Source organism: Hippoglossus hippoglossus, chromosome 17 (genome assembly GCF_009819705.1).
Source record: "Hippoglossus hippoglossus isolate fHipHip1 chromosome 17, fHipHip1.pri, whole genome shotgun sequence".
Taxonomy (NCBI): domain Eukaryota; kingdom Metazoa; phylum Chordata; class Actinopteri; order Pleuronectiformes; family Pleuronectidae; genus Hippoglossus; species Hippoglossus hippoglossus.
Window position 1 is genome coordinate 23,932,535 of NC_047167.1, and position 24,785 is coordinate 23,957,319.

Genomic DNA, 24,785 nt, shown 5'->3' on the forward strand with positions numbered 1-24,785 from the left:
TCAGATGTAAAGGAGATGAGATGTGTTTCATTTTGATGTTTAATGTCTTCAGCATAAAAAAACCTTTATTTTATACTTTGCAAAGTTACAGTTCAGACAAATGTTTGAAGTGAAAAGAGAAGCAGAGTGAACTCAACAGGAGTCAGTGAGAAGTTGAAGCTGCTGCAGGAAACTCCGTCGTCTCGTGTGCAGCGGCCGGACGCTCCCTGTTTCTCAGGATGTGGATCAGAGCGAGTCCACAGCAGTAAACCAGACTCTTCACCATCAGCAGCGTGTAGAGCAGACACAGCAGCTTCACCTGCCGCTCAGACCAGGCCCAGGCCGCTGGAGCCGTCTGTGCTGGAGCCGTCGGTGCTGGAGTCGTCGGTGCTGGAGTCGTCTGTGCTGGAAGTGCACAAACCTCTGAAAGAAATCAAGAAGTCAGGCTCAGTCTCCACATGAGTTTTTCAGAGCTTGGTCTTTTAGTTTGAAGGCAGAACTTAGCTCATCTTATCTTTCATGTTCAGATTTTATAATGCTTTCACTCAAAACCCCACATTCACTCTCACCGGCGAAGACGACACCGGCTTCCTGTCAGAAGTGAAGCTGAAGCTGAGATCCTGGTTTTGGCCTCAGTTTGAGCACAAGCAGAGGCTATTTGAGTGCAAGTGCAGGGGTTTGAACGAAAGCTTTACAAAATGTGAAATCAATAAGTCCTGCTCTCAAAGTGAAAGTCCACGCTCTGGAATAAAGACACAGACACATGAAGCTCACCACAGTCACCAAACCTCCTTCACCTTGCTCTGCCGGGGCCTCCACTGTGACATCCTCATGCCTGACGTGGCAGCTGTAGTTGTACGTGTAGGAAGCGTCCCGGTCGACCACCATGATGGAGGCGGTGCGTCCTTCCTCTCTGAGCTCCAGCTGCTCTCCCTCTGCAGGGGACGGCTTCTCACCCTCCCTCTGTCTTGTCCAGGAGAACTGGACCAGAGGAGGAGACATGTTCGAGGCCACACACAGCAGGGAGCTCTTCCTGTCCAGGGCGTCTTTGGATGCTGCCGGGTACACGCTCACCACGGGCTTCACCACCGGCGTATCTGACGTTTGACAACACACATGCACATGAACAGCAGCTCTGCACTTCACAGTCTGATCCTGGAAACAGCTCATCGATACTTCACAGATAGATTCAGCTGCTGCACGGCATCGTTATACATCACATGTATCATCAGAGCGACAGTCACAGCCTTTCAACTTCATTTCATCATAGATTCATATATTTATCACTATTTCTATCATATTGTCAATGTGTGTACATGTTCTATCATTTAAAATACAATGAAAGATATCAATATTACAGGATTGTGTTGCTAATACACACAAAACATTAATGGTCACATCATTTGTTGTTTATTACAAAGTGTGAAGGTGTAACTATCTTTTATACTGAGACAGATATATACGATTTGTTTATACATATTCATATATACGTATACAAATATCTATTTTATGTCGGTTGAGTACTAAATATTTATAATTGCATGATGATGTATTTACACTGAAATGTTCCCTCATAACTTCTAACAAATTCTACATCAAACCAAATATAAGTTGTGGTACAAGAAATATTAAAGTCATATTAAGAATATTATCATAAGACAAATATTTGGGATATAATGAAAAAACATTTGTCTATTGACAAACCTATTTATCTTTAATTTATTCCAAATATATTTCTCATTATTGTTTATACACAAAAATCCACATTCACCATTAAAGGGCAATTGCATTCATCAGAACAACATCTTTAACGTTAAATACTAAATGTATTTCCCGTGAGTTAGTAAAATATATAGATTGATATTTATCAGCAGGCATTATATTAAAAACATAAATATCAGTCTGGTATTTTTAAGCAACTTTCATAATTATTTAAGTCGATTTTATGTTATTGTGAAAATGATGATTTAATTTAAAATATTCATCCTGAGACGACAACTTAGTTAATTTATCTTATTTTTGAAACAGAAAGTTGAGCGTTGGAGGTGTAAGAAGGAGAACGAGTCCGTCTCAAAGCGCTCGGGGCAGAAGGTTCGACGGACGCTCGTGAAGCAGTGAATTTATTTCAGGAGCGAGGAAAGAAAACTCCGATTCCTTCTGCAGCAGCTGAAGAGAATCCAGAAAACGTTTTAGACTTTTTAGACTCTGAACAAACCTGAAGCAGAAAAAGAGGATTTGTCTGATGTGCAGCGACATTTCACTGTCACACGTTTGTTCATTTCAGAAAGTCTGTAAGAGGAAGTTTGTCCTAACGAGGAAAAATCAAACATGGTTCAAACTCTTTTCATCACATTTTCAACAGTGGAACCAGTGAAGGGAAAGAAAAGTGTTTCTTACCAGTTACGAACAATTTGGTTCCTGAGCCGAAGATGAACATCCACAGTGAAAGAGACTCAGACAAAAACCGTCTGAGCTCAACGGTGTTTCTCTCATGTTCACGCCAGCACAACATTCATGTTCCCCTCAGGATGAACCGCACTAACTCTGATGAGCCTCGGACTTTTCATGTAGCGCCACCATCAGGTCAAACTTTGATTTTGTCCAATACTTTCAGAACTCAGCTGGTCTTTGTGTTTAGTGATTATAAGCAAATATTAGCAGGTTCGGTTTATTGGCGGGTAAAGGGTATACGATGTCATGATGATGTCATGATGATGTCATAAAATGACATCATAAAGTGTAGTGACCAATAGGATGACAGACGCAGCTTATCAGGATTAACCAATCGTTTGTCATCATGTGCTATAACTGACGCTGAGTTCATTATGAAACATCATTACTACGATATAAAACGTTAGCGTTGTTGCTCCTGATGATTTTCACGTTTCACACGATTTCATGAATTTAGTAACTTTTCTCTTCTTCTTGTTTCAGATTGTCCGTCCCAGTCTTGTGAACACGATATCTCACAAACACCTTGACGGAGTTTCTTCAAATCTGCTACAAACCTTCACTTGGACTCAGGGACGACCTGATTAGAAACTGGTGGTCAAAGGTCAAAGGTCAAGGTCACTGTGGCCTCACAGAACATGTGTTTGTCCTCTTTAACACGTTTCCATCAAGCATGTCTTTAGAGAGTTTCTTCATATTTGAACCAGTTATCACTTGGACTCAAAGATTCAATTATTAGACTCCAGAGGTCAAAGGTCCCAGTGACCTCATATTAATGTGAGTGTCCCATGTCCCAGCTGGAGGGACTGAAACTGCCCTGGTTGGTGGAGGACTACGACCACAGCTCAGTGACTCTAGTTCTTCTTTGTCCTCTCCTTTTCCACCTGAGCCCCGAACGTTAGCGCTTCTTTCTTCTGGATCAGCAAAGTGTTGGTGTGAGGGTTGAACTGTCAGAGTTCTGTTCCAGGCCCGATTCCTCTGGCCGTCCAAACAGAAAGAACCAGTTGGAGACGAGACGCCTGCTCTGATTGGGCCTTTAAAGGGCGGCGATGGAAAAGGTTTGTCTGTGGAACGACAGCAAACCTGAGGAAACGTCGCTGAACGTATGAGTCTTTAGAATAGAAAGGTGGAGAACAGCTGTCGGATGGAGGTGAGACATGTGACGCTGTGGTTTACTTCTCTCTTCCACTGATCCTCATGCTGGTTTTTGTTCAGGCTGCACACATCATTTCTCACTGTGGGTTCCAAAGTCCCAACAGAGGCAGTAGTACGTGGCTGCATGAGAGGGTTTAACTTTCTTTATCTTCAACTCACAGCTGTTCTGTTCTCTCTCAGCTGTGAAGTCGTCTTTCTGAGGATGATTGTAACGCTTATCAATATCACCACTTCTACTAATATCAAGAATCGGTCTGAACGTTCCTGTGTCTTTCTTCTGAAACCAGAATATGTAGCCACACTGATCAGTTCCTCCACAGCTGAACGAGGCCCGGTCACCAACTCTCCTGGTCAAAGACAACTGGTCCTGAGTCGGCCCTGCTGCCATGGCAACCAGCGCTGTAGACAGACAGATGGACGGAGGTGAGAGTGGCGGTGAGGTGGAGCGTGTTAGCCCCTGATTGGCTGGAAACACTCACCTGAACACAGGCAGCACAGAGCAGCCGCTGGGAGGAGAAGCATGTTGTGCAGGGTGTTTCCTCGGGTGAACCTGAGGAGAAGTGGCGCTCTAACGAGGACGAGGTCAGATGGGTCCTCGAACCTCCCATCAGCCCCTGCGGCCCACAGAGGAGGCGGAAGCTGGTTCAGCTGAAGCTGTCGTGTGGTTTTCTGATGAGGGGGAGTTTGTAAAGAGGAAACCAAAATAATAAACTGAGTTCAGCAGTGAAACGATCATGACGGGAACGTTATGAAACTTCAGTCTCTGACACGCTGCTCGTGTTGAAGCTTCAAATGTCTGCTGTTGAAAACAAGATGGAGCTGGATGTGTATAAGTGTGTATGTATTTATAAATGTATATATTTCATCTTCATAGTCTTTTAAATTCACTCGTTTACGATGTTTAGATTAAAGATTAAACAAAGGCAACTGAACGTGCCTCAGAACATGACGGGAGTTATATCAGTTCACATAGTTATCATCATATCGTTGTTGTAGTTTATTATTATTGTATCATTATAATTATAAAGTGTCATAGTAGTTAAACGTCATCAGTTAGTTGCAGTCAGGATTATAACTTGTCCTTTGCTGCCCTCTAGTGTCTGGTACGACATTCAGTTACTGCTGTTAATAATAATGATACTGCTGCCCTCTAGTGTCCAACTCCTCACTGGAAAATAACTTTAGAAATCAAACTTAGCACATGTTCCCAGAGTGGAATGTTAGTTATCTCGTCCAATGGGAGAATCTAAAATAATATCAAACAACTTTTCTGCTTTTTACTAGTTTGAAAGATTTTTTATATTTTTACACAACTTCTCACCATGATGAGCAGAATACTTTTACTTCTATGTGTATAACACATACCAATTATATGTTGCCTCTTATTGTGAAATCTACTTATTTATATACGTGTCCAAAGAGAAACTGTCTAAATGAAATGGAATCCATGAAATCACTGAACAAGAGTCACTGGAGCCGTTTTCCTCCTGAAAGTCCACAAACCTCCGTGTTCATGTTCAGTCTCTGTCTTTTCAGGGACGATCACAGAAACACTCAAGTTCTAATACAAGTGCTCTTTCAACGTGACACATTTCTCATTGTGTCATTCCAGTTTTCTCCTGATGTTCAGATTTCCACTCGACCGCGATGAAAGATCAAATACTTCTTATTCACCATTTGCAGAGTTTGATCTCACACATCGATCATTAAACTTCCTCAGCAGATCCAGTGTGTTTGGATTTATTCCAAATGAAGTCAGTTTTCTGTGAAGTGAACGAGTCTGAGGACAGCTCAGAGACACTGAGGACAGCTCAGAGACACTGAGGACAGCCCAGAGACACTGAGGACAGCCCAGAGACACTGAGGACAGCTCAGAGACACTGAGGACAGCTCAGAGACACTGAGGACAGCTCAGAGACACTGAGGACAGCGCAGAGACACTGAGGACGATGGACAGTTTCTGCAGCTGATCCAGTGAAGGTCAAAGGTCAGAATTTATCAGGAGTGTGTTCCTGGATGAGATCAGCTCTTTGGTTTCCACCTCCATGAGTCTCACACACTCCTCACAGCCCGGCTGCAGAGAACTCACGTGATTAAATCCAGAGTGACCTTCGTCCTCCACACACACACACATACACACACACACGCACACACACACACACACACACACACACACACACACACACACACACACACACACACACACACACACACACACACACACAGGCATCATTTGCTCAGTTCAGGTGTGAGACCTGGATGTCAGATGGATTCTGCAGGACTGCGTGTGTTCATCAAAAGGAGCTGAACCTGAGTACCTGCCTGCAGACAAGATGGCGGACCTCTGCGAGCACATGTGCAACAGCCAACTCCGCACTCGACAGGAAATGATTGTTGGTCTTCTTCTGTGGTTTTCTCCCTCGTGAAGTTTTTATTCTTTAAGAGTGGAAACTTTTAATTCATTCATTTGTTTTAACATCTTTATTTCAGACTGTCAACATAGAAGCTCAACATACAGTGTTAAAACAGAAGGATGGTCACAAACTGCCACGTATAAATTATACATTCAGAAAATCAAATGGAAGAAAGAATCGATGTTTACACTCCCTTCCGGGATGCGTATAAGGCCCTCCCCCGCCCCCCATTCGGCAAATCGGATCACGTCTCAGTTCTGCTGCTGCCTTCCTATAGGCAGAAACTCAAACGTGACAGACCGGTGACTCGGACCATTCAGCGGTGGACCGACCAATCAGACTCGGCTCTACGGGACTGCTTCAGCATGACGGAGTGGTGCGTGTTCCAGGATGACAACATCAACACGTACACGGACGCGGTCATCTGCGACATCAGCAAATGCATCGATGACGTCGTACCCAGGATTACTGTACGAACATTCCCAAACCAGAAGCCCTGGATTAATGGTGACGTCCATGCAAAACTCAAAGCACGGACTGATGCCTACATCTCAGGGGATCTGGAGGAGTACAGGAAGTCCAGGTACGCGCTCCGGAGTGCTATTAGCAGTGCCAAGAGACATTACAGGGACAAGGTGGAGTCTCACTACGAGGGCTCCAACACAAGGGACATGTGGGCTGGACTCAAAACCATCTCTGACTACAAAGCAAAGACCAGCAGTGCGGATGTAGTGTCTGCATCTCTCCCAGAGGATCTGAACACCTTCTATGCTTTGAGAGCAACTCCCCGGCTGTGGAGATCCAAGAGGCCCAGGAGGACCGCTGCCCCCTGTAATATCCAGGGCAGATGTGTGGAGATCACTTAACCGGATCAACACACGCAAGGCACCTGGACCTGATGGCATTCCAGGCCGAGCTCTCAAGGTGTGTGCAGATCAGCTGGCAGATGTGTTCACAGACATCTTCAACCTGTCACTGCTCCAGTCTGTAGTCCCCGCATGTTTCAAGGAGACCATCATTGTCCCTGTTCCCAAAAAAACAAAAACCCTCTGCCTGAACGACTACCGCCCAGTAGCACTCACCTCCACCATCATGAAGTGTTTTGAGCGGCTAGTCCAACCTTCATCACCTCCTCCCTCCCTGACTCTCTGGACCCTCTTCAGTTTGCCTACAGGCCAAATAGGTCGACTGCAGATGCCATCTCCCTCACCCTTCACACTGCCCTCTCCCACCTGGACCAGAGGGACACATATGTGAGAATGCTGTTCATTGACTACAGTTCAGCATTCAACACCATCGTGCCTCTGAAGCTCGTCACCAAGCTCAGAGACCTTGGGCTCAACATCGCCCTCCGTGACTGGATTCTGAACTTCCTGACGGGCAGACCACAGGCGGTGCGGATAGGCAGCACCACATCCTCCACCCTGACTCTTAACACCGGTGCCCCCCAGGGCTGTGTGCTCAGTCCTCTCCTGTCCTCCCTGTTCACGCATGACTGCGTGGCCACCCACAGCTCCAACACCATCATTAAGTTTGCTGATGACACAACCGTCATAGGCCTGATCACCGGCGACGATGAGAAGGCCTACAGAGAGGAGGTCAGAGCCCTGACATCTTGGTGCCAGGACAACAACCTCCATCTCAACGTCAGCAAAACAAAGGAGCTGATCGTGGACTACAGGAAGAGACAAGGAGTAGAACACGCCCCCCTCTCCATCAACGGGACTACGGTGGAGCGAGTCAGCAGCTTCAGGTTCCTCGGGGTTCACATCAGTGATGACCTGACCTGGACCCATCACACAGACTCCATCAGGAAGACGGCCAGACAGCGGCTCTTCTTCCTCCGCAGGCTGCGGAGGCTCAACATGGATGCCAGGATTCTCTGCAACTTCTACAGGTGCACCATAGAGAGCATCCTGACTGGCTGCATCACCGCCTGGTACGGCAGCTGCACCGCCCTGAACCGTAAGGCTTTACAGAGGGTGGTGCAGTCTGCCCAGCACATCCCCAGGACGGAGCTACCATCCATGGAGGACCTCTACACCCAGCGGTGTAGGAAGAAGGCCAACCGGATCATTAAAGATCCCTATCACCCCAGCCATAAACTGTTCTGCCTGCTGCCGTCTGGCCGACGGTACCGCAGCATCGGGCCCCCCCACCAGGCTCAGAGACAGTTTCATCCCCCAGGCCATAAGACTTTTAAACTCCTCCAATCTGTCATAACTCTGCACCTTAGCATATTTGCACTATTGCATATTTGCACTATTGTTTTTCTTTTTCTTTAGGTGTATATATATATTTTAGATATGTATATTTTATTTTAAATTTTAAATTTTGATTGAGCATTGTTATAAGAGAGCCTGTGACCCAAGCATTTCATTGCAAGCGACTGTTTAATGTTATCGTTGTGCATATGACAATAAACTCTTGAATCTTGAATCTTGAACTTACATTTGTGGAATCATGGAAAACAAATCCAAGACCCGATAGTAAAATACAACGTCCGAAAAGAGGAATCACATGAAATCATCGTCTCAGTGAAAAACAAATGTCTCCACCTTTTAACTTTGTTTTAATCCACTTTATTTAGAATCAATAATAATTGAAAACAGAAAAATCAAGTGCACAGTAGAAAACATGCAATGAGACGTTTCACAGTTTGTTTTATTCAAAGAATAAATCAACGTTTTTATTTCAGCTTCATATAAAACCATTATAACAAATAAATGTACCACTGTGTTAATGTAAGGAATGAAAGGGACGTCACAACAACAACAACAGGATCAAAACAGTTTTAAAGACAGAAATATAACAGGTTTTCTGTTGTGTAACTGTTATTAATATGTGATCAGAGCTGATTTGTCTCTGAGTGGAAGTTGTTTCTCACGGTCTGAAGGTTGTAACTGTCGACGTGTTGTTGAAGTTCAAACCCTCGATAGAAACCACACAGCTCAACTGTCGACTGCTGTTTTTAAAACCACGAGAACAGATTGATATCTGCTGCTGAACACACTCCTGACGCCCGCTCAGCAACACACACACACAGCGTCACACAAGTCAACAACTTTGTCCTCATGATAATGATAAAACCTGATTGTTAAAAAGAGAAAAGCAGAACCATGATGAATTTCTGTCCCAGTTTCCAGACAAACCTTCATGTGCAGAGACCAACGTGGTTTAGTTCACGTGACGTCATCGCATTTTTATTTACGTTGGTTTAGTTGTTGGTTCAGTTACAGTCACACACATTTTCAAAATGAAAATCTTTGTCCTCAAACATCTGGATATTTCTGCCTGGATCACATCTGGACACGACTCCTGATTTGTTTTTCATCCGTTTAAAGTTTGTGAAGTTCAACTTTAGTTCCTCTGCAGCCGACAAATATCAATGAGTCAAATCAGGGTATTAGCAGAATAACTACAATAACTAAACTGTGAATTTATAACATATTAATGTTCAACTGCAAAGTGTTAACAGTTGATCTCAATCGTACTGAAATACAGTGATAAACAATACGTCTGTTTTTATCAGGAAAAACATGTTTTTACTTTAAAAATATTTTTTTACTTTATATCATTATCTGGATTTTACTTTTATCAACTGGAAATCATAGTTTCAACAGAAGAAATTCTTACTTTTGTATAAATCACTAGTAAATAAGTTCATTCAGTTATTAATTTCTGTCCACGAGGATAAAATACTGAACATGCTTCACTGTTAGTAAATACATGTATGTATCAAACAATATGTATTTATCATTATATTACGGTTGTGCTATTTTTGTACTTTGTATGTAAACCATTTGTTTTCTTGTTGTGCAGCGGCCGGACGCTCCCTGTTTCTCAGGATGTGGATCAGAGCGAGTCCACAGCAGTAAACCAGACTCTTCACCATCAGCAGCGTGTAGAGCAGACACAGCAGCTTCACCTGCCGCTCAGACCAGGCCCAGGCCGCTGGAGCCGTCTGTGCTGGAGTCGTCTGTGCTGGAGCCGTCGGTGCTGGAGTCGTCTGTGATGGAGTCGTCAGTATTTCAGTCGTCGGTGCTGGAGTCGTCTGTGCTGGAGTCGTCTGTGCTGGAGTCGTCAGTATTTGAGTCATCGGTGCTGGAGTCGTCTGTGCTGGAGTCGTCTGTGCTGGAGTCGTCTGTGCTGGAGTCGTCTGTGATGGAGGCGTCGGTGCTGGAGTCGTCAGTATTTGAGTCATCGGTGCTGGAGTCGTCTGTGCTGGAGTCGTCTGTGCTGGAGTCGTCTGTGCTGGAGTCGTCTGTGCTGGAGTCGTCGGTGCTGGAGTCGTCTGTGCTGGAGTCGTCAGTATTTGAGTCATCGGTGCTGGAGTCGTCTGTGCTGGAGTCGTCTGTGCTGGAGTCGTCAGTATTTGAGTCATCGGTGCTGGAGTCGTCTGTGCTGGAGTCGTCGGTGCTGGAGTCGTCTGTGCTGGAGGCGTCTGTGCTGGAGTCATCGGTGCTGGAGTCGTCTGTGCTGGAGTCGTCTGTGCTGGAGTCGTCAGTATTTGAGTCATCGGTGCTGGAGTCGTCTGTGCTGGAGTCGTCTGTGCTGGAGTCATCGGTGCTGGAGTCGTCTGTGCTGGAGTCGTCTGTGCTGGAGTCGTCAGTATTTGAGTCGTCGGTGCTGGAGTCGTCGGTGCTGGAAGTGCACAAACCACTGAAAGAATTCAAGAAGTCAGGCTCAGTCTCCACATGAGTTTTTCAGAGCTTGGTCTTTTAGTTTGAAGGCAGAACTTAGCTCATCTTATCTTTCATGTTCAGATTTTATAATGCTTTCACTCAAAACCCCACATTCACTCTCAGACTGACCCTGCTTGTGCTCAGATATTTAGTTGCTTGTGCTCAGATATTTAATTGCTTGTGCTCAGATATTTAGTTGCTTGTGCTCAGATATTTAGTTGCTTGTGCTCAGATATTTAGTTGCTTGTGCTCAGATATTTTGTGGCTATGACAGCTCCAGCTTCAGCTTCTCCTCGTGTTCACGTTGCTTCTGTGCACGTGAAACTTCTGCTCTCAGATTGTTATTTGCAACAAATCTGTCAAAATTTCCCGACCAATAGAATTCCAGGTGTAATATTGACAAATGAAATTGTCCCGTCCTCGTTGTAAGTGCGTTAGTGTCCACATCTGTGAGCGTGCCGGACGGGCGGCTAATTTAACCAGGTTCACGTACGCAGGCCCTCCGCGGCTTCATGACGACACCGGCTTCCTGTCAGAAGTGAAGCTGAAGCTGAGATCCTGGTTTTGGCCTCAGTTTGAGCACAAGCAGAGGCTATTTGAGTGCAAGTGCAGGGGTTTGAACGAAAGCTTTACAAAATGTGAAATCAATAAGTCCTGCTCTCAAAGTGAAAGTCCACGCTCTGGAATAAAGACACAGACACATGAAGCTCACCACAGTCACCAAACCTCCTTCACCTTGCTCTGCCGGGGCCTCCACTGTGACATCCTCATGCCTGACGTGGCAGCTGTATGTGTACGTGTAGGAAGCGTCCCGGTCGACCACCATGATGGAGGCGGTGCGTCCTTCCTCTCTGAGCTCCAGCTGCTCTCCCTCTGCAGGGGACGGCTTCTCACCCTCCCTCTGTCTTGTCCAGGAGAACTGGACCAGAGGAGGAGACATGTTCGAGGCCACACACAGCAGGGAGCTCTTCCTGTCCAGGGCGTCTTTGGATGCTGCCGGGTACACGCTCACCACGGGCTTCACCACCGGCGTATCTGACGTTTGACAACACACATGCACATGAACAGCAGCTCTGCACTTCACAGTCTGATCCTGGAAACAGCTCATCGATACTTCACAGATAGATTCAGCTGCTGCACGGCATCGTTATACATCACATGTATCATCAGAGCGACAGTCACAGCCTTTCAACTTCATTTCATCATAGATTCATATATTTATCACTATTTCTATCATATTGTCAATGTGTGTACATGTTCTATCATTTAAAATACAATGAAAGATATCAATATTACAGGATTGTGTTGCTAATACACACAAAACATTAATGGTCACATCATTTGTTGTTTATTACAAAGTGTGAAGGTGTAACTATCTTTTATACTGAGACAGATATATACGATTTGTTTATACGTATTCATATATACGTATAAAAATATCTATTTTATGTCGGTTGAGTACTAAATATTTATAATTGCATGATGATGTATTTACACTGAAATGTTCCCTCATAACTTCTAACAAATTCTACATCAAACCAAATATAAGTTGTGGTACAAGAAATATTTAAGTCATATTAAGAATATTATCATAAGACAAATATTTGGGATATAATGAAAAACATTTGACTATTGACAAACCTATTTATCTTTAATTTATTCCAAATATATTTCTCATTATTGTTTATACACAAAAATCCACATTCACCATTAAAGGGCAATTGCATTCATCAGAACAACATCTTTAACGTTAAATACTAAATGTATTTCCCGTGAGTTAGTAAAATATATAGATTGATATATATCAGCAGGCATTATATTAAAAACATAAATATCAGTCTGGTATTTTTAAGCAACTTTCATAATTATTTAAGTCGATTTTATGTTATTGTGAAAATGCTGATTTAATTTAAAATATTCATCCTGAGACGACAACTTAGTTAATTTATCTTATTTTTGAAACAGAAAGTTGAGCAAGCGTTTGAGGTGTAAGAAGGAGAACGAGTCCGTCTCAAAGCGCTCGGGGCAGAAGGTTCGACGGACGCTCGTGAAGCAGTGAATTTATTTCAGGAGCGAGGAAAGAAAACTCCGATTCCTTCTGCAGCAGCTGAAGAGAATCCAGAAAACGTTTTAGACTTTTTAGACTCTGAACAAACCTGAAGCAGAAAAAGAGGATTTGTCTGATGTGCAGCGACATTTCACTGTCACACGTTTGTTCATTTCAGAAAGTCTGTAAGAGGAAGTTTGTCCTAACGAGGAAAAATCAAACATGGTTCAAACTCTTTTCATCACATTTTCAACAGTGGAACCAGTGAAGGGAAAGAAAAGTGTTTCTTACCAGTTACGAACAATTTGGTTCCTGAGCCGAAGATGAACATCCACAGTGAAAGAGACTCAGACAAAAACCGTCTGAGCTCAACGGTGTTTCTCTCATGTTCACGCCAGCACAACATTCATGTTCCCCTCAGGATGAACCGCACTAACTCTGATGAGCCTCGGACTTTTCATGTAGCGCCACCATCAGGTCAAACTTTGATTTTGTCCAATACTTTCAGAACTCAGCTGGTCCTTGTGTTTAGTGATTATAAGCAAATATTAGCAGGTTCGGTTTATTGGCGGGTAAAGGGTATACGATGTCATGATGATGTCATGATGATGTCATAAAATGACATCATAAAGTGTAGCGACCAATAAGATGACAGATGCAGCTTATCAGGATTAACCAATCGTTTGTCATCATGTGCTATAACTGACACTGAGTTCATTATGAAACATCATTACTACGATATAAAACGTTAGCGTTGTTGCTCCTGATGATTTTCACGTTTCACACGATTTCATGAATTTAGTAACTTTTCTCTTCTCCTTGTTTCAGATTGTCCGTCCCAGTCTTGTGAACACGATATCTCACAAACACCTTGACGGAGTTTCTTCAAATCTGCTACAAACCTTCACTTGGACTCAGGGACGACCTGATTAGAACCTGGTGGTCAAAGGTCAAAGGTCAAGGTCACTGTGGCCTCACAGAACATGTGTTTGTCCTCTTTAACACGTTTCCATCAAGCATGTCTTTAGAGAGTTTCTTCATATTTGAACCAGTTATCACTTGGACTCAAAGATTCAATTATTAGACTCCAGAGGTCAAAGGTCCCAGTGACCTCATATTAATGTGAGTGTCCCATGTCCCAGCTGGAGGGACTGAAACTGCCCTGGTTGGTGGAGGACTACGACCACAGCTCAGTGACTCTAGTTCTTCTTTGTCCTCTCCTTTTCCACCTGAGCCCCGAACGTTAGCGCTTCTTTCTTCTGGATCAGCAAAGTGTTGGTGTGAGGGTTGAACTGTCAGAGTTCTGTTCCAGGCCCGATTCCTCTGGCCGTCCAAACAGAAAGAACCAGTTGGAGACGAGACGCCTGCTCTGATTGGGCCTTTAAAGGGCGGCGATGGAAAAGGTTTGTCTGTGGAACGACAGCAAACCTGAGGAAACGTCGCTGAACGTATGAGTCTTTAGAATAGAAAGGTGGAGAACAGCTGTCGGATGGAGGTGAGACATGTGACGCTGTGGTTTACTTCTCTCTTCCACTGATCCTCATGCTGGTTTTTGTTCAGGCTGCACACATCATTTCTCACTGTGGGTTCCAGACTTCCGACAGGCGCAGTAGTACGTGGCTGCATGAGAGGGTTTAACTTTCTTTATCTTCAACTCCCAGCTGTTCTGTTCTCTCTCAGCTGTGAAGTCGTCTTTCTGAGGATGATTGTAACGCTTATCAATATCACCACTTCTTGTATCAATATCAAGAATCAGTCTGAACGTTCCTGTGTCTTTCTTCTGAAACCAGTATATGTAGCCACACTGATCAGTTCCTCCACAGCTGAACGAGGCCCGGTCACCAACTCTCATGGTCAAAGACAACTGGTCCTGAGTCGGCCCTGCTGCCATGGCAACCAGCGCTGTAGACAGACAGATGGACGGAGGTGAGAGTGGCGGTGAGGTGGAGCGTGTTAGCCCCTGATTGGCTGGAAACACTCACCTGAACACAGGCAGCACAGAGCAGCCGCTGGGAGGAGAAGCATGTTGTGCAGGGTGTTTCCTCGGGTGAACCTGAGGAGAAGTGGCGCTCTAACGAGGACGAGGTCAGATGGGTCCTCGAACCTCCCATCAGCCCCTGCGGCCCACAGAGGAGGCGGAAGCTGGTTCAGCTGAAGCTGTCGTGTGGTTTTCTGATGAGGGGGAGTTTGTAAAGAGGAAACCAAAATAATAAACTGAGTTCAGCAGTGAAACGATCATGACGGGAACGTTATGAAACTTCAGTCTCTGACACGCTGCTCGTGTTGAAGCTTCAAATGTCTGCTGTTGAAAACAAGATGGAGCTGGATGTGTATAAGTGTGTATGTATTTATAAATGTATATATTTCATCTTCATGGTCTTTTAAATTCACTCGTTTACGATGTTTAGATTAAAGATTAAACAAAGGAAACTGAACGTGCCTCAGAACATGACGGGAGTTATATCAGTTCACATAGTTATCATCATATCGTTGTTGTAGTTTATTATTCTTGTATCATTATAATTATAAAGTGTCATAGTAGTTAAACGTCATCAGTTAGTTGCAGTCAGGATTATAACTTGTCCTTTGCTGCCCTCTAGTGTCTGGTACGACATTCAGTTACTGCTGTTAATAATAATGATACTGCTGCCCTCTAGTGTCCAACTCCTCACTGGAAAATAACTTTAGAAATCAAACTTAGCACATGTTCCCAGAGTGGAATGTTAGTTATCTCGTCCAATGGGAAAATCTAAAATAATATCAAACAACCTTTCTGCTTTTTATTTTTACACCACAACTTCTCACCACGATGAACAGGATACTTTTACTTCTATGTGTATAACATATACCAATTATATGTTGCCTCTTATTGTGAAATCTACCTATTTATATACTATACCTTGAATACCCTGTGGTACTCCCGGTTCACAGCAGAACCTTTTATTGTTTTGTCAGTGAGTTGAGTCGATGATGTGTTCTGCTCTTTGAGCGATACAAGCTCGTAGACTCAGCAGCTGCTCCAATAAACACAAAGAGTTCGCTGTTGATTTGCTGTGAGAAGAGTGTGAAACACATTCATTGATTTACCTACATAGTTTAAGTGAGGGTAACTTTGTATTTGTATTTACAGAGAAGCAGATCCCACATCAGGGTCATTCCAAAGACTCCAGGAACAACATCAGAGTGAACTCTAAGAGCCCCATTCAGAATAAACCTCTAATCAAGGGTCACACAGACGGAACATAGTTATACAGGGCAGTCCATCCCGACCCGAGAAGGAAGACCTTTGAATTCTATTTAAAGAATGTCACACACCACACCAGTCAACATGAGTCAAGTTAAATGTTATCTAAGGAAGTTTGCTAACAGCTGATAAAACACAAAGTATTATAAATGAAATAAAGGAAATTGACTTTATGTAGTTATATTGTTTATTTGAAACAACATGAAAGGTAAAGAACACGTTGATCCTTCAGTAAAAGATGTAGTGACGGTGTAAGTGCACGTGGGAGCGTACAGTATGTGTGTCTGCATGTTCGCGGGGAAGAGATTGAGTGGGACTCACCTGGAAGTAGATAAAGTAGTGAAAAGGCTGCACCACTGTCTCAGAATAACGTCTTGTGACTCCAGAACAAACAAACAAAGGCTTTTCTTAAAAATCTTGACTTTATTTCGCCGACACACAAACATCATTCAAAATGGCAGCGGCAACACACGAGGCAAAATAAAACAGTTTGTGAAAGGTTCCAGTCAGCAGTCATCACATCAGTCTGAGGCTTCCCTCGTTCAGTACCGCGTCGTCACAGTGGTTCTCCTTCTGTTCGCTAACTCAACTGTTCCCGTTAGCATGTTACTACGCTCCCAAAAAACAACTAACAAAACAAATAAAAGCTTGTATTTTGGAAAATGTCACAGAAACTTTGACAGAAACAGGAAGTAAAATGTTGCCGTGGTTACAGTGAGTTCGACTGCGATTTACGTTTGTTTACAGATGAAGACATTCTTCACACCTGAAGGTTTCTATGGAAAGTTCTGACACATTCGTGCTTCACTGAACTGAAAACTGAGTCCGATTCTGACTTGAGACAAAAAACAAGCCGCACATCGATTTTTGTGTTAGATTCATAAATGAAACAATGCAAGATTAGATTCTCTGTTGAATAGGAAAAGAACCAATTCGAAGTTTCTGGGTTCAAACAAACAACACGTGAAAACATATCTGCTAACGCCAAGTCGACGTCACTTCAGGAGAAACAACCAGTCGACAAACAACATGTGTTGAGGAAAACATTTGGAGGAAATAAATGTTTTCACGTACTGTATTTTTGTCAGTGTTTGTCTTTGTAATACTCATTTTGGCCACAAGAGGCTGAAAACGTGCGTTTTCTCTCTGCACTCCAGGGATCGAACGATCAGTTTACTGTAAACTGATGACAACAAAGACAAAACATCCACTGCACTAATGACAGGTTTAATAAACATTCCCGGTGAACACATTGTATTTGTTGTAAATCTGATGTGATGCAGCTGATTTTTACCAGAACAAAAGTTTTTTATATAAATGAGAGTAAAATCAAATGAGGTTAAACAGAGAAACTTTAGATAAAGGTTTGTTCAGTAGTTCTTTTGAAATTCGGACCAAAACTCTCGAGTTGAGTTAATTTGGCAGCAACATGTTTCTGATTTGCTTGGAGGTAGTCTCGTCATTCAGATGCTTGGTCGTGTACCTGCAGGAGGATAAGGTGGGTGATGAAAGTCCGTCTCCAAAGGCTCCGCCCACACTGAAACCTTTTAGTTTCAAAACTCATCACTGTTTCTATGGTTACGCCTGCTGGACTTTACCAGCCTCTAAACCAGAGACTTGTGCAAGTAACATACGTCTTAGTTTGAAAACTCTGGGTTTGTGTTTCAGTCTGAACAGAAACGGAGACTTTAGTAAACGAGGATGCAGACGCTCTCCTCCTGATTGGTTCTCATCAGTCACATGACTCGACTTCCAGCGGTGAACACAGCGTTGCTAACACTTCCTGTCGGTAACAGTTCCACCTCGTCGTCGCTCCTTTTTAGTTTTCTTTTAAATTTTTCTATTTATACTATGCACCTTAAGGATTGCTGCTCAATCTATTCTCCCTTCCTGTTTACATCACATGACCAGTGGAGGTGAATGGTCATGTGATGTGTGTTTTCAGGGGTGGACGGAGGTTCTTTCTGATATGGAGCAAAAACACTCATCTGGACGGAGGTCGTTTTCATTGTGAAACGTCTCTTTAAAACAAAACCGTATTAAATCTGTCTGCCGCCTCAGACGCTCGACATTAACTACAGATATGATTCTGTGTCTCTTTCGTGTTTGTGAGCTTTACAGACCTGAGAGCGTTGAGTAATCCCTCCACGCTGCTGGGCGGCTGCTCCTTCAACACTCTGATGCTGCCTTTCATCTGAACATCACCACGGAGACAGAGTGAAACACATGTCATTAAAAGAAATCACACGTTAAGGCCGAGTCTGTTCAGTGTGATCGCAGAGCGGAGCGGTGGTCTCCAGGTCCCGCCCATACACACTCTTGACCAATCAGGAGTCAGTCTCAGCTGTCAATCATCACGTCTCAGCCTGTTTTTATATCATCAAATAACTAATAAAAACCAAACTGATCAGAAACACTTGAACAAACATCAGAGAGAGAAGAACGACCTGAAACGACAGAAACATCTTTACAAACATTTATTTAACGTCTACTTAGATTCTTTAGTTTGGTCCATGTCCCATCTGCTAACATGGAGGAGGAGGGGCTTATGAGCTATACTGCAGCCAGCCACCGGGGGGCGATAAATAATATTCTCTTTTGGATCTTTGTTTACAGTGGGTGGTGTGATCGTGTGTCTCGTGAACGTACGTCTATGTTGGCCGTCTTAACGAAAGCTCCGGCCGGGTGAACGTGGTCGTACAGGATGATGACGCCGACCATCACACGGAGGCAGAACAACACCGTCTCCTCGCTGGTGAAACGACTGCGATACTCCCTACACACACACACACACACACACACACACACACACACACACACACACACACACACACACACACACACACACACACACACACACACACACACACACACACACAGTCAGGCTGTGGGATGATGCTGGTGATGCGTTCAGGATCATGTTCAAGACTCACGGTGTTTCCAGCATCACTTTACAGACACTGGCCATCGTACTCAGACAGTCTGTCGTGTTTTCGAGTGGAACATCTGGATTCTGCAGCAGAAAAAAAAAGTTTCAGCCAGAGTTCATATTCACAAACCATTATGGTGTGTGTATAAGTACAGGATACTGCAGTTACATCCAGATGCAGTAACTTCCAACATAAATTCATTACTGAGTAAGAAATGTTAAATCTCTTAATATTTTATTTATTCCTAATTTTAATGCTAAATGATTCAAACCCATTTATGCTTATATATGTTTATTTAACCCTTAACATCATTATTTAGTTTGGGTAAAATATATATTTACAATTCATCCAGTGACGATAAATACAAACTACAATATTTTCTTCTAAAACATAGGTGAGTACAAATATAAAATAGCTTAACATGAATTTTAAATAATAATACGAAATAAAGACAAATAATACATCCAAAAAATAAAAGACTAAATAAATAGAATAGAAATATTATGTATATAACAGAATAAACATGTCATAAAGACCTAAATATAGACATAAAGATATAATGAAAGAGAAATGAATCGATGAACGGACTCACGTCTGACACGAACTTTGACGTGGCGTCACTTAGCGTCTTCAGCATCGGCGTGGCGCAGGCGTAAAACAGAGACATCCGATTGGCCAGTTCGTTGTTGACCTCGTTACTGGCTTCGCCCTGAGAAAGTTGCCATGGAAACCCAGTCAAGGCGATAAGATAAGATATCCAGACCAACGTGAACAAATGCAGCATCTTTCATTCTAGTTCATTGTTAAATCTCTCGTGTAACATTCTTGATCTATTTCTACATGTCCTGAGTTGTACGATGATGATGAAGCTGAACCTTTGCGTGCGTCTCACCGACAGGTTGTTGATTCGCATGCGGCTGATGGTTCGGCGGTAGTAGCTGAAGTCGTTCTGGATGGCAGGGTTGGTCATCTGAAACAGAGACAGCAGAGGATGTGGGATGTGGGATGGTGTGAAGTTGGGGTGTGGGGTGGGGGGTGGGGGTCACAGGGGCCGACCTTGAGCTCGTCGAAACGCAGCGTGAAGTGCATGATGTGAGCGAACTGACGAGCCAGGGCCTGTTTCTGCTCCAGATGTTGAGTGGGAGTGGAGCCGGAGCTGGTGAGGACGTCGAGGAGACACTGCAAACTGGACTCTGACACAAGAAAACACAAATCCACTCAACGGGTTTAAGAGACATGAAGAGAGCAGGAGCTGATCTCAGCTTATTTCTTCAGAAGGGACAGTTCGACTGAATAAACTAATATAATGAAAAACGGCTCCAGCTGCAGATCTTGGTGTAAATGTACCACTTCCTGAGCACAAGTGTGAATTCTGTCCTGATGGTGGCACTAAAGAGCTGAGTGTGTGTCTGCAAGCAGCTTATGAGAGGTGGGAACATGTTGTTGTATCCAGAGTGAGGGACTGATCACAACACCAGGATTGTTGTGTTCAGGTTCTCACCGAGCTTCTGGGAAAACTCATAGAAGGTTTTCAGTTTAGCGACCAGAGGAACCACGGCTGACCACGCCTTCTCCTGCACACGCTCCACACCAGGACTCTGGATGGCCTGAACACACACACACACACACACACACACACACACACACACACACACACACACACACACACACACACACACACACACACACACACACACACACACACACACACACACACACACACACACACACACACACACACGTACGTCAGCTGTTTCACACACTGACCAGACACAGTCAAGACCACAGCCTGTAAATAAAGATGGACGACATGACAGCCCTCAAAAGTGAAGCCAAATCCTGTTTTTTCACCCCCTGGTGGCTGGCTGCAGTATAGCTCATAAGCCCCTCCTCCTCCATGTTAGCAGATGGGACACGGACCCAACAAAGGAAATCAAAGTATAAATGTTTGTAAAGATGTTTCTGTCGTTTCAGCTCGTTCTTCTCTCTCTGATGTTTGTTCAAGTGTTTCTGATCAGTTTGGTTTGAATCAGTTATTTGATGATATAAAAACAGGCTGAGACGTGATGATTGACAGCTGAGACTGACTCCTGATTGGTCGAGCTTGTGTGTGTGGGTGGGACCTGGATACAACGGCTCCACGATCACTGCTGAACAGACTCTGACTGTAAATGACGTCATCTGCACCAAATGGCAGCGTTTGTATCAGAGATGTTTTAGTTTCATTTTTGTACAACAGGAGGACGTAGAGACGTGTCGTCCATCTTTATTTACTGTCCATGGTCATGGCGTTTATCGGGTTTGGACCTGGACTTGTTAGGACCAAACATGACACGAGGACGTGACGGGTCCGTTGCGCTCTGTGTTACCTGTCGTATCTCCTCTCCTGCTCCTCTGTACGCCTGCAGGTCTTCCAGGATGACCCGGGCCTCCATCAGCACCTTGTTCACCTTCTCCCACACCGCCGTCTCCGACTGTGAGGGCTGAGCATCTGAAAAGAGAGCCACAGGGTCGAGACCACAGTGAGTCTGCAGACCGGTCGCTCTCCAATGCAGGAGGCGTGGACTCTGGATTGTTCTGTGCATTCAAGTTCTGATGTGTGTGTGTGTGTGTGTGTGTGTGTGTGTGTGTGTGTGTGTGTGTGTGTGTGTGTGTGTGTGTGTGTGTGTGTGTGTGTGTGTGTGTGTGTGTGTGTGTGTGTGTGTGTGTGTGTGGTTGGGATGGTTAGGGTCAGGGGCAGCTTGTTAGGGAATGTATTATGTCAATGAGTGTCCTCACTAAGATAGAAGCACAAACGTGTGTGTGTGTCTTACTCTCAAAGTCCAGGAAGAAGTTTCCACCATTGTTGTCGATGTCCCTGGTCAACACTTTGATCAGGTTCCCCATGCTGTCAACACAGAGGACGACACGGGAGTAAAGCCACACGGATGATGAGAGCATGTTTGTGTCGAGGGCTGATGTCAGCAGGTCCGGTTGGAACCTTCAGTCACTGTTCACACTAACTGTCTCAGAGCTTTTACTCACAAACTAAAACCCTCCAGTGAGCAGCTGCTCTGTGCCGGTCAGAGGTCAGAGGTCATCCTGGTCGGAGCTGCGGAGTGAACAACACATCTCACCTGGACTTGGACGGTTCTAGAGCAGCAGCGAGCAGACACTGACCCGTCAGACAGAGTTTCTAGACCGACAGCAGTGCGACTGCACCGTCCCGTTTCGAAGGCTCCGTCAAATACGTCCTTCCATGGGATTCGTACAGAGACAGAACTTTGTGTTGAAGAGTCAGATGCTTGTTGCTTCACCACCAACAGACATCGTTCTGTTCATCGTCTCCACCGACAAAAACATCAACACTGACCTGCGTTCGACTATTTTGGTCCTGAACTTCATACACTTCCTTTAATGAAACATCGAAAAGCTAAAATCTTGTGGAGGTGCCTCCATCTGTTTTACTTTGTGTTTCTGTGACCTCAGTAAAGAACTGGACTCTCGTGGACTGACTGCAAAGACTTTCAATCATTATCTCCCAAGAACACGAGAAAACTAAAAGTCTGAGAGTTTTCCAGCTGCACTTCTCCAGGTTGGACTTTTTCAAATCCTTCCTCAGGTCCAATCAGACTCCTTCAGGATTCTGTGTGTGTCATTTCAAAAGAGATCTGATCTCTGTAACGTCTCTTCACAATAATGACACTTTAACCACCAACAGTATTGTGCACACAAGCATCTCTGCTTAAAAAAATACAACTGCACATGTTCACAGCAGCATGTGACAGACGCACACTGATCCGTTCTGCTGTCCAGCTAAAGTGAGTTGAGCTCCAACACGACAAAACACCAGGAAATCTCACAGGTCGCAGTGATCAGTGATCTCCCTGCACTCGGGAGTCAAACGCTCGGCAGGTCAAACACAGCGAGCAGCGTCTTCTGGTTGGAAACAGTGAAAAGAGGAAGTGATGAAGTCGCTGAAAGTTTGAGCTAAATTTAAAAAGAGAGGAAGGAACTCAGACTGAGCTCAGGTCGAGCTAAGACGCTCTCTGAGAGTTTCTACGTTCATCTTCCTCCGACAACACGAGATTCATCAAACATGACGAACACCTGTTGCTTCAGTCAAACAGCACAACGGAACAACACAAGACGAACACAAACACATCGTCTCGGTGATGACTCACATTCATACCTCGTGGTTTTAGAGTTCTGTGATTTTGATTCATATTTTCAGCGTCTCGTCTGTTTCTGCAAGTTTCAGGTTTATTTTCATCGTCATTCGTCCTCATGTAAAGTTTACGACACGTTTGTCAAAGTGTAAAACATAGTGCAACAGAACATACAACTTATAAACACAACAAATGGCGCGGTGTGATCACCTCATGCATGAATGACGCATGTAAACACAACTGGCAAAATAAATAATAAATACCACATTTAAATCAGTGGTCAGCAATGTAGAATATATGGTCCATATATAACTTAGAGATGCTGCACTATCTATATTAGTCTATACTATACTACTACTGTAATAGTATATAAAACATTGATAAAATAGTCATTTTAGATATTGTGATGATAGAAAATAGCGCAGGAGTATAATTAGGTAATAATATAATGGTTTAGTTGTTTTGTAATAGTCAAATGATAATGATATTATAATAATAACAATGGTAACAGTAATAATACCATATATCATATAGTTAATATGGTTTTATGTGATAAGAACTGTAGTAGCTGCAGATGTCTTCACAGTCTTTAAATACAATACAATCAGAGAATGAGTCTTTAACCTGTTTAATGTTGACAAAACCTGTGAACATGGTTCAGATCTCAACCTGCTGAAAAGCTGTGGGAGGTTTGAGCTCATCTAGCTCTTATTATGATTATGATCATCATTATTATCATTATCATTATAAACATTAGCGGCATTATTATTATTTGTTGTACTTTCCACTGTAGTAGATATTTTATTACACACACACACACACACACACACACACACACACACACACACACACTCTCTCCTGTTCCTCATATGAACTTTTACTCTCGTTTCATTCAAGTAACGCGGATGTTTAACTTGTAATCAAGTCTTTTCGTATTTAGATGAACAGTTAGTTGGTTAGTTGGTTAGTTAGTTAGTTAGTTAGTTAGTTAGTTGGTTAGAGCAGATAAACACTGAACTTGAGGATAAAGCAGTTTTGTGTTTTTTGTTCCTGGTGAGTCTGCAGGACCTGACATGTCTGATCTGTTAGGGATCCACCCACAGACCAGGTCCGGGGTCCGGGGTCCAGGTCCAGGTCCTGGTCCTGGTCCCGGTCCCGGTCCCGGTCCTGCTCTGCCCCCAGCACCACCTCCCTCCCCGCCCCGCCCCGCTCCTCACCTGCACTGATCACTGATCGATACCGTGCGTGTGTCCCGTGTGTCGGTCCAGGTGTCTCCTCCTCTACATGCTGAGGGAGTTTGAACCCGGAAGCCGCCGCTCGGCGCTCCGTTCACTATAAAAGGAGTGATTTCCTCACGAGGAGCTGAGCCAACAGCCAATCAGCGAGCAGCAACAGTAACCTGAGTGACGTAGGTCGGCCGACGGAAGCAACCTGAGCTCCAGACTTTAATATCATTTATAATAATACAGACATGAGGACAAACTGAAGAAGACTCAGGGAGAATAATACAGAGCTGAAAGAGAGAAGGTGACAGATGAGTTATGAACTAAATGATATGACACTTTAATATCACAATTATCACCACATAGAATATCTACATTTAGACATATATACGACAGGATCCTGATTGTTTCTTTCTTTAGTTATTATTTATCTTGTATAATATATAAAGTATGGAGTATATATGTTGTGTATGCATGTTGTATAGTCCAGTGCATGTGTGAAGGCAGCT

General features: G+C 43.8%; 3 protein-coding genes across 4 annotated transcripts; all 3 read right to left on the reverse strand.

Moving 5' to 3' along the window:
* Positions 1-4,211, reverse strand: LOC117778592 (immunoglobulin lambda-1 light chain-like). The gene is made up of 5 exons (XM_034614285.1): positions 4,065-4,211; positions 3,670-3,984; positions 2,377-2,418; positions 777-1,076; positions 1-402 (listed from the first exon to the last, which is right to left on the reverse strand). The coding sequence occupies exons 1-5, from the start codon at positions 4,105-4,107 to the stop codon at positions 143-145; spliced, it is 960 nt and encodes a 319-aa protein (XP_034470176.1). The 5' UTR covers positions 4,108-4,211; the 3' UTR covers positions 1-142.
* A 5,148-nt stretch (positions 4,212-9,359) lies between these two features.
* Positions 9,360-14,860, reverse strand: LOC117778387 (immunoglobulin lambda-1 light chain-like). The gene is made up of 6 exons (XM_034613890.1): positions 14,714-14,860; positions 14,316-14,633; positions 13,023-13,064; positions 11,420-11,719; positions 10,495-10,661; positions 9,360-9,368 (listed from the first exon to the last, which is right to left on the reverse strand). The coding sequence occupies exons 1-6, from the start codon at positions 14,754-14,756 to the stop codon at positions 9,360-9,362; spliced, it is 879 nt and encodes a 292-aa protein (XP_034469781.1). The 5' UTR covers positions 14,757-14,860.
* A 438-nt stretch (positions 14,861-15,298) lies between these two features.
* On the reverse strand, positions 15,299-24,413 carry LOC117778591 (protein FAM49B-like). 2 transcript variants are annotated; one of them, XR_004616821.1, is made up of 12 exons: positions 24,271-24,413; positions 21,719-21,792; positions 21,275-21,396; positions 20,407-20,512; positions 19,962-20,098; positions 19,798-19,875; positions 19,498-19,614; positions 18,909-18,988; positions 18,625-18,751; positions 18,099-18,169; positions 16,905-17,458; positions 15,299-15,309 (listed from the first exon to the last, which is right to left on the reverse strand). XR_004616821.1 is itself a non-coding variant. In XM_034614284.1 (11 exons), the coding sequence occupies exons 2-11, from the start codon at positions 21,789-21,791 to the stop codon at positions 17,389-17,391; spliced, it is 981 nt and encodes a 326-aa protein (XP_034470175.1). In that variant the 5' UTR covers position 21,792; positions 24,271-24,413; the 3' UTR covers positions 16,379-17,388. The 2 variants fall into 2 exon arrangements, 1 of the variants encoding a protein (XP_034470175.1); XM_034614284.1 differs by lacking the exon at positions 15,299-15,309 and having other exon boundaries at positions 16,379-17,458.
* Between the last annotated feature and the right edge of the window lie 372 nt (positions 24,414-24,785).

Bases quoted from the DNA above. Each gene is read 5' to 3' on its own strand.
- LOC117778387 (XM_034613890.1), bottom strand. From the start codon at position 14,756: ATGCTTCTCCTCCCAGCGGCTGCTCTGTGCTGCCTGTGTTCAG. The intron at 13,065-14,315 runs ACAGTGAGAAAT...CTCTTTCACTGT, and splicing joins CTGTCGGAAGTCTGGAACCC to GGATGTTCATCTTCGGCTCA. The intron at 11,720-13,022 runs GTAAGAAACACT...GTCAAACGTCAG, and splicing joins AACCAAATTGTTCGTAACTG to ATACGCCGGTGGTGAAGCCC.
- LOC117778592 (XM_034614285.1), bottom strand. From the start codon at position 4,107: ATGCTTCTCCTCCCAGCGGCTGCTCTGTGCTGCCTGTGTTCAG. The intron at 2,419-3,669 runs ACAGTGAGAAAT...CTCTTTCACTGT, and splicing joins CTGTTGGGACTTTGGAACCC to GGATGTTCATCTTCGGCTCA. The intron at 403-776 runs GTGAAGGAGGTT...GATTTCTTTCAG, and splicing joins GGAGGCCCCGGCAGAGCAAG to AGGTTTGTGCACTTCCAGCA.
- LOC117778591 (XM_034614284.1), bottom strand. From the start codon at position 21,791: ATGGGGAACCTGATCAAAGTGTTGACCAGGGACATCGACAACAATGGT. The intron at 20,099-20,406 runs GTGAGAACCTGA...TTCTTGTGTCAG, and splicing joins TGAGTTTTCCCAGAAGCTCG to AGTCCAGTTTGCAGTGTCTC. The intron at 18,989-19,497 runs GTGAGTCCGTTC...TTTCTGCTGCAG, and splicing joins CGTCAAAGTTCGTGTCAGAC to AATCCAGATGTTCCACTCGA.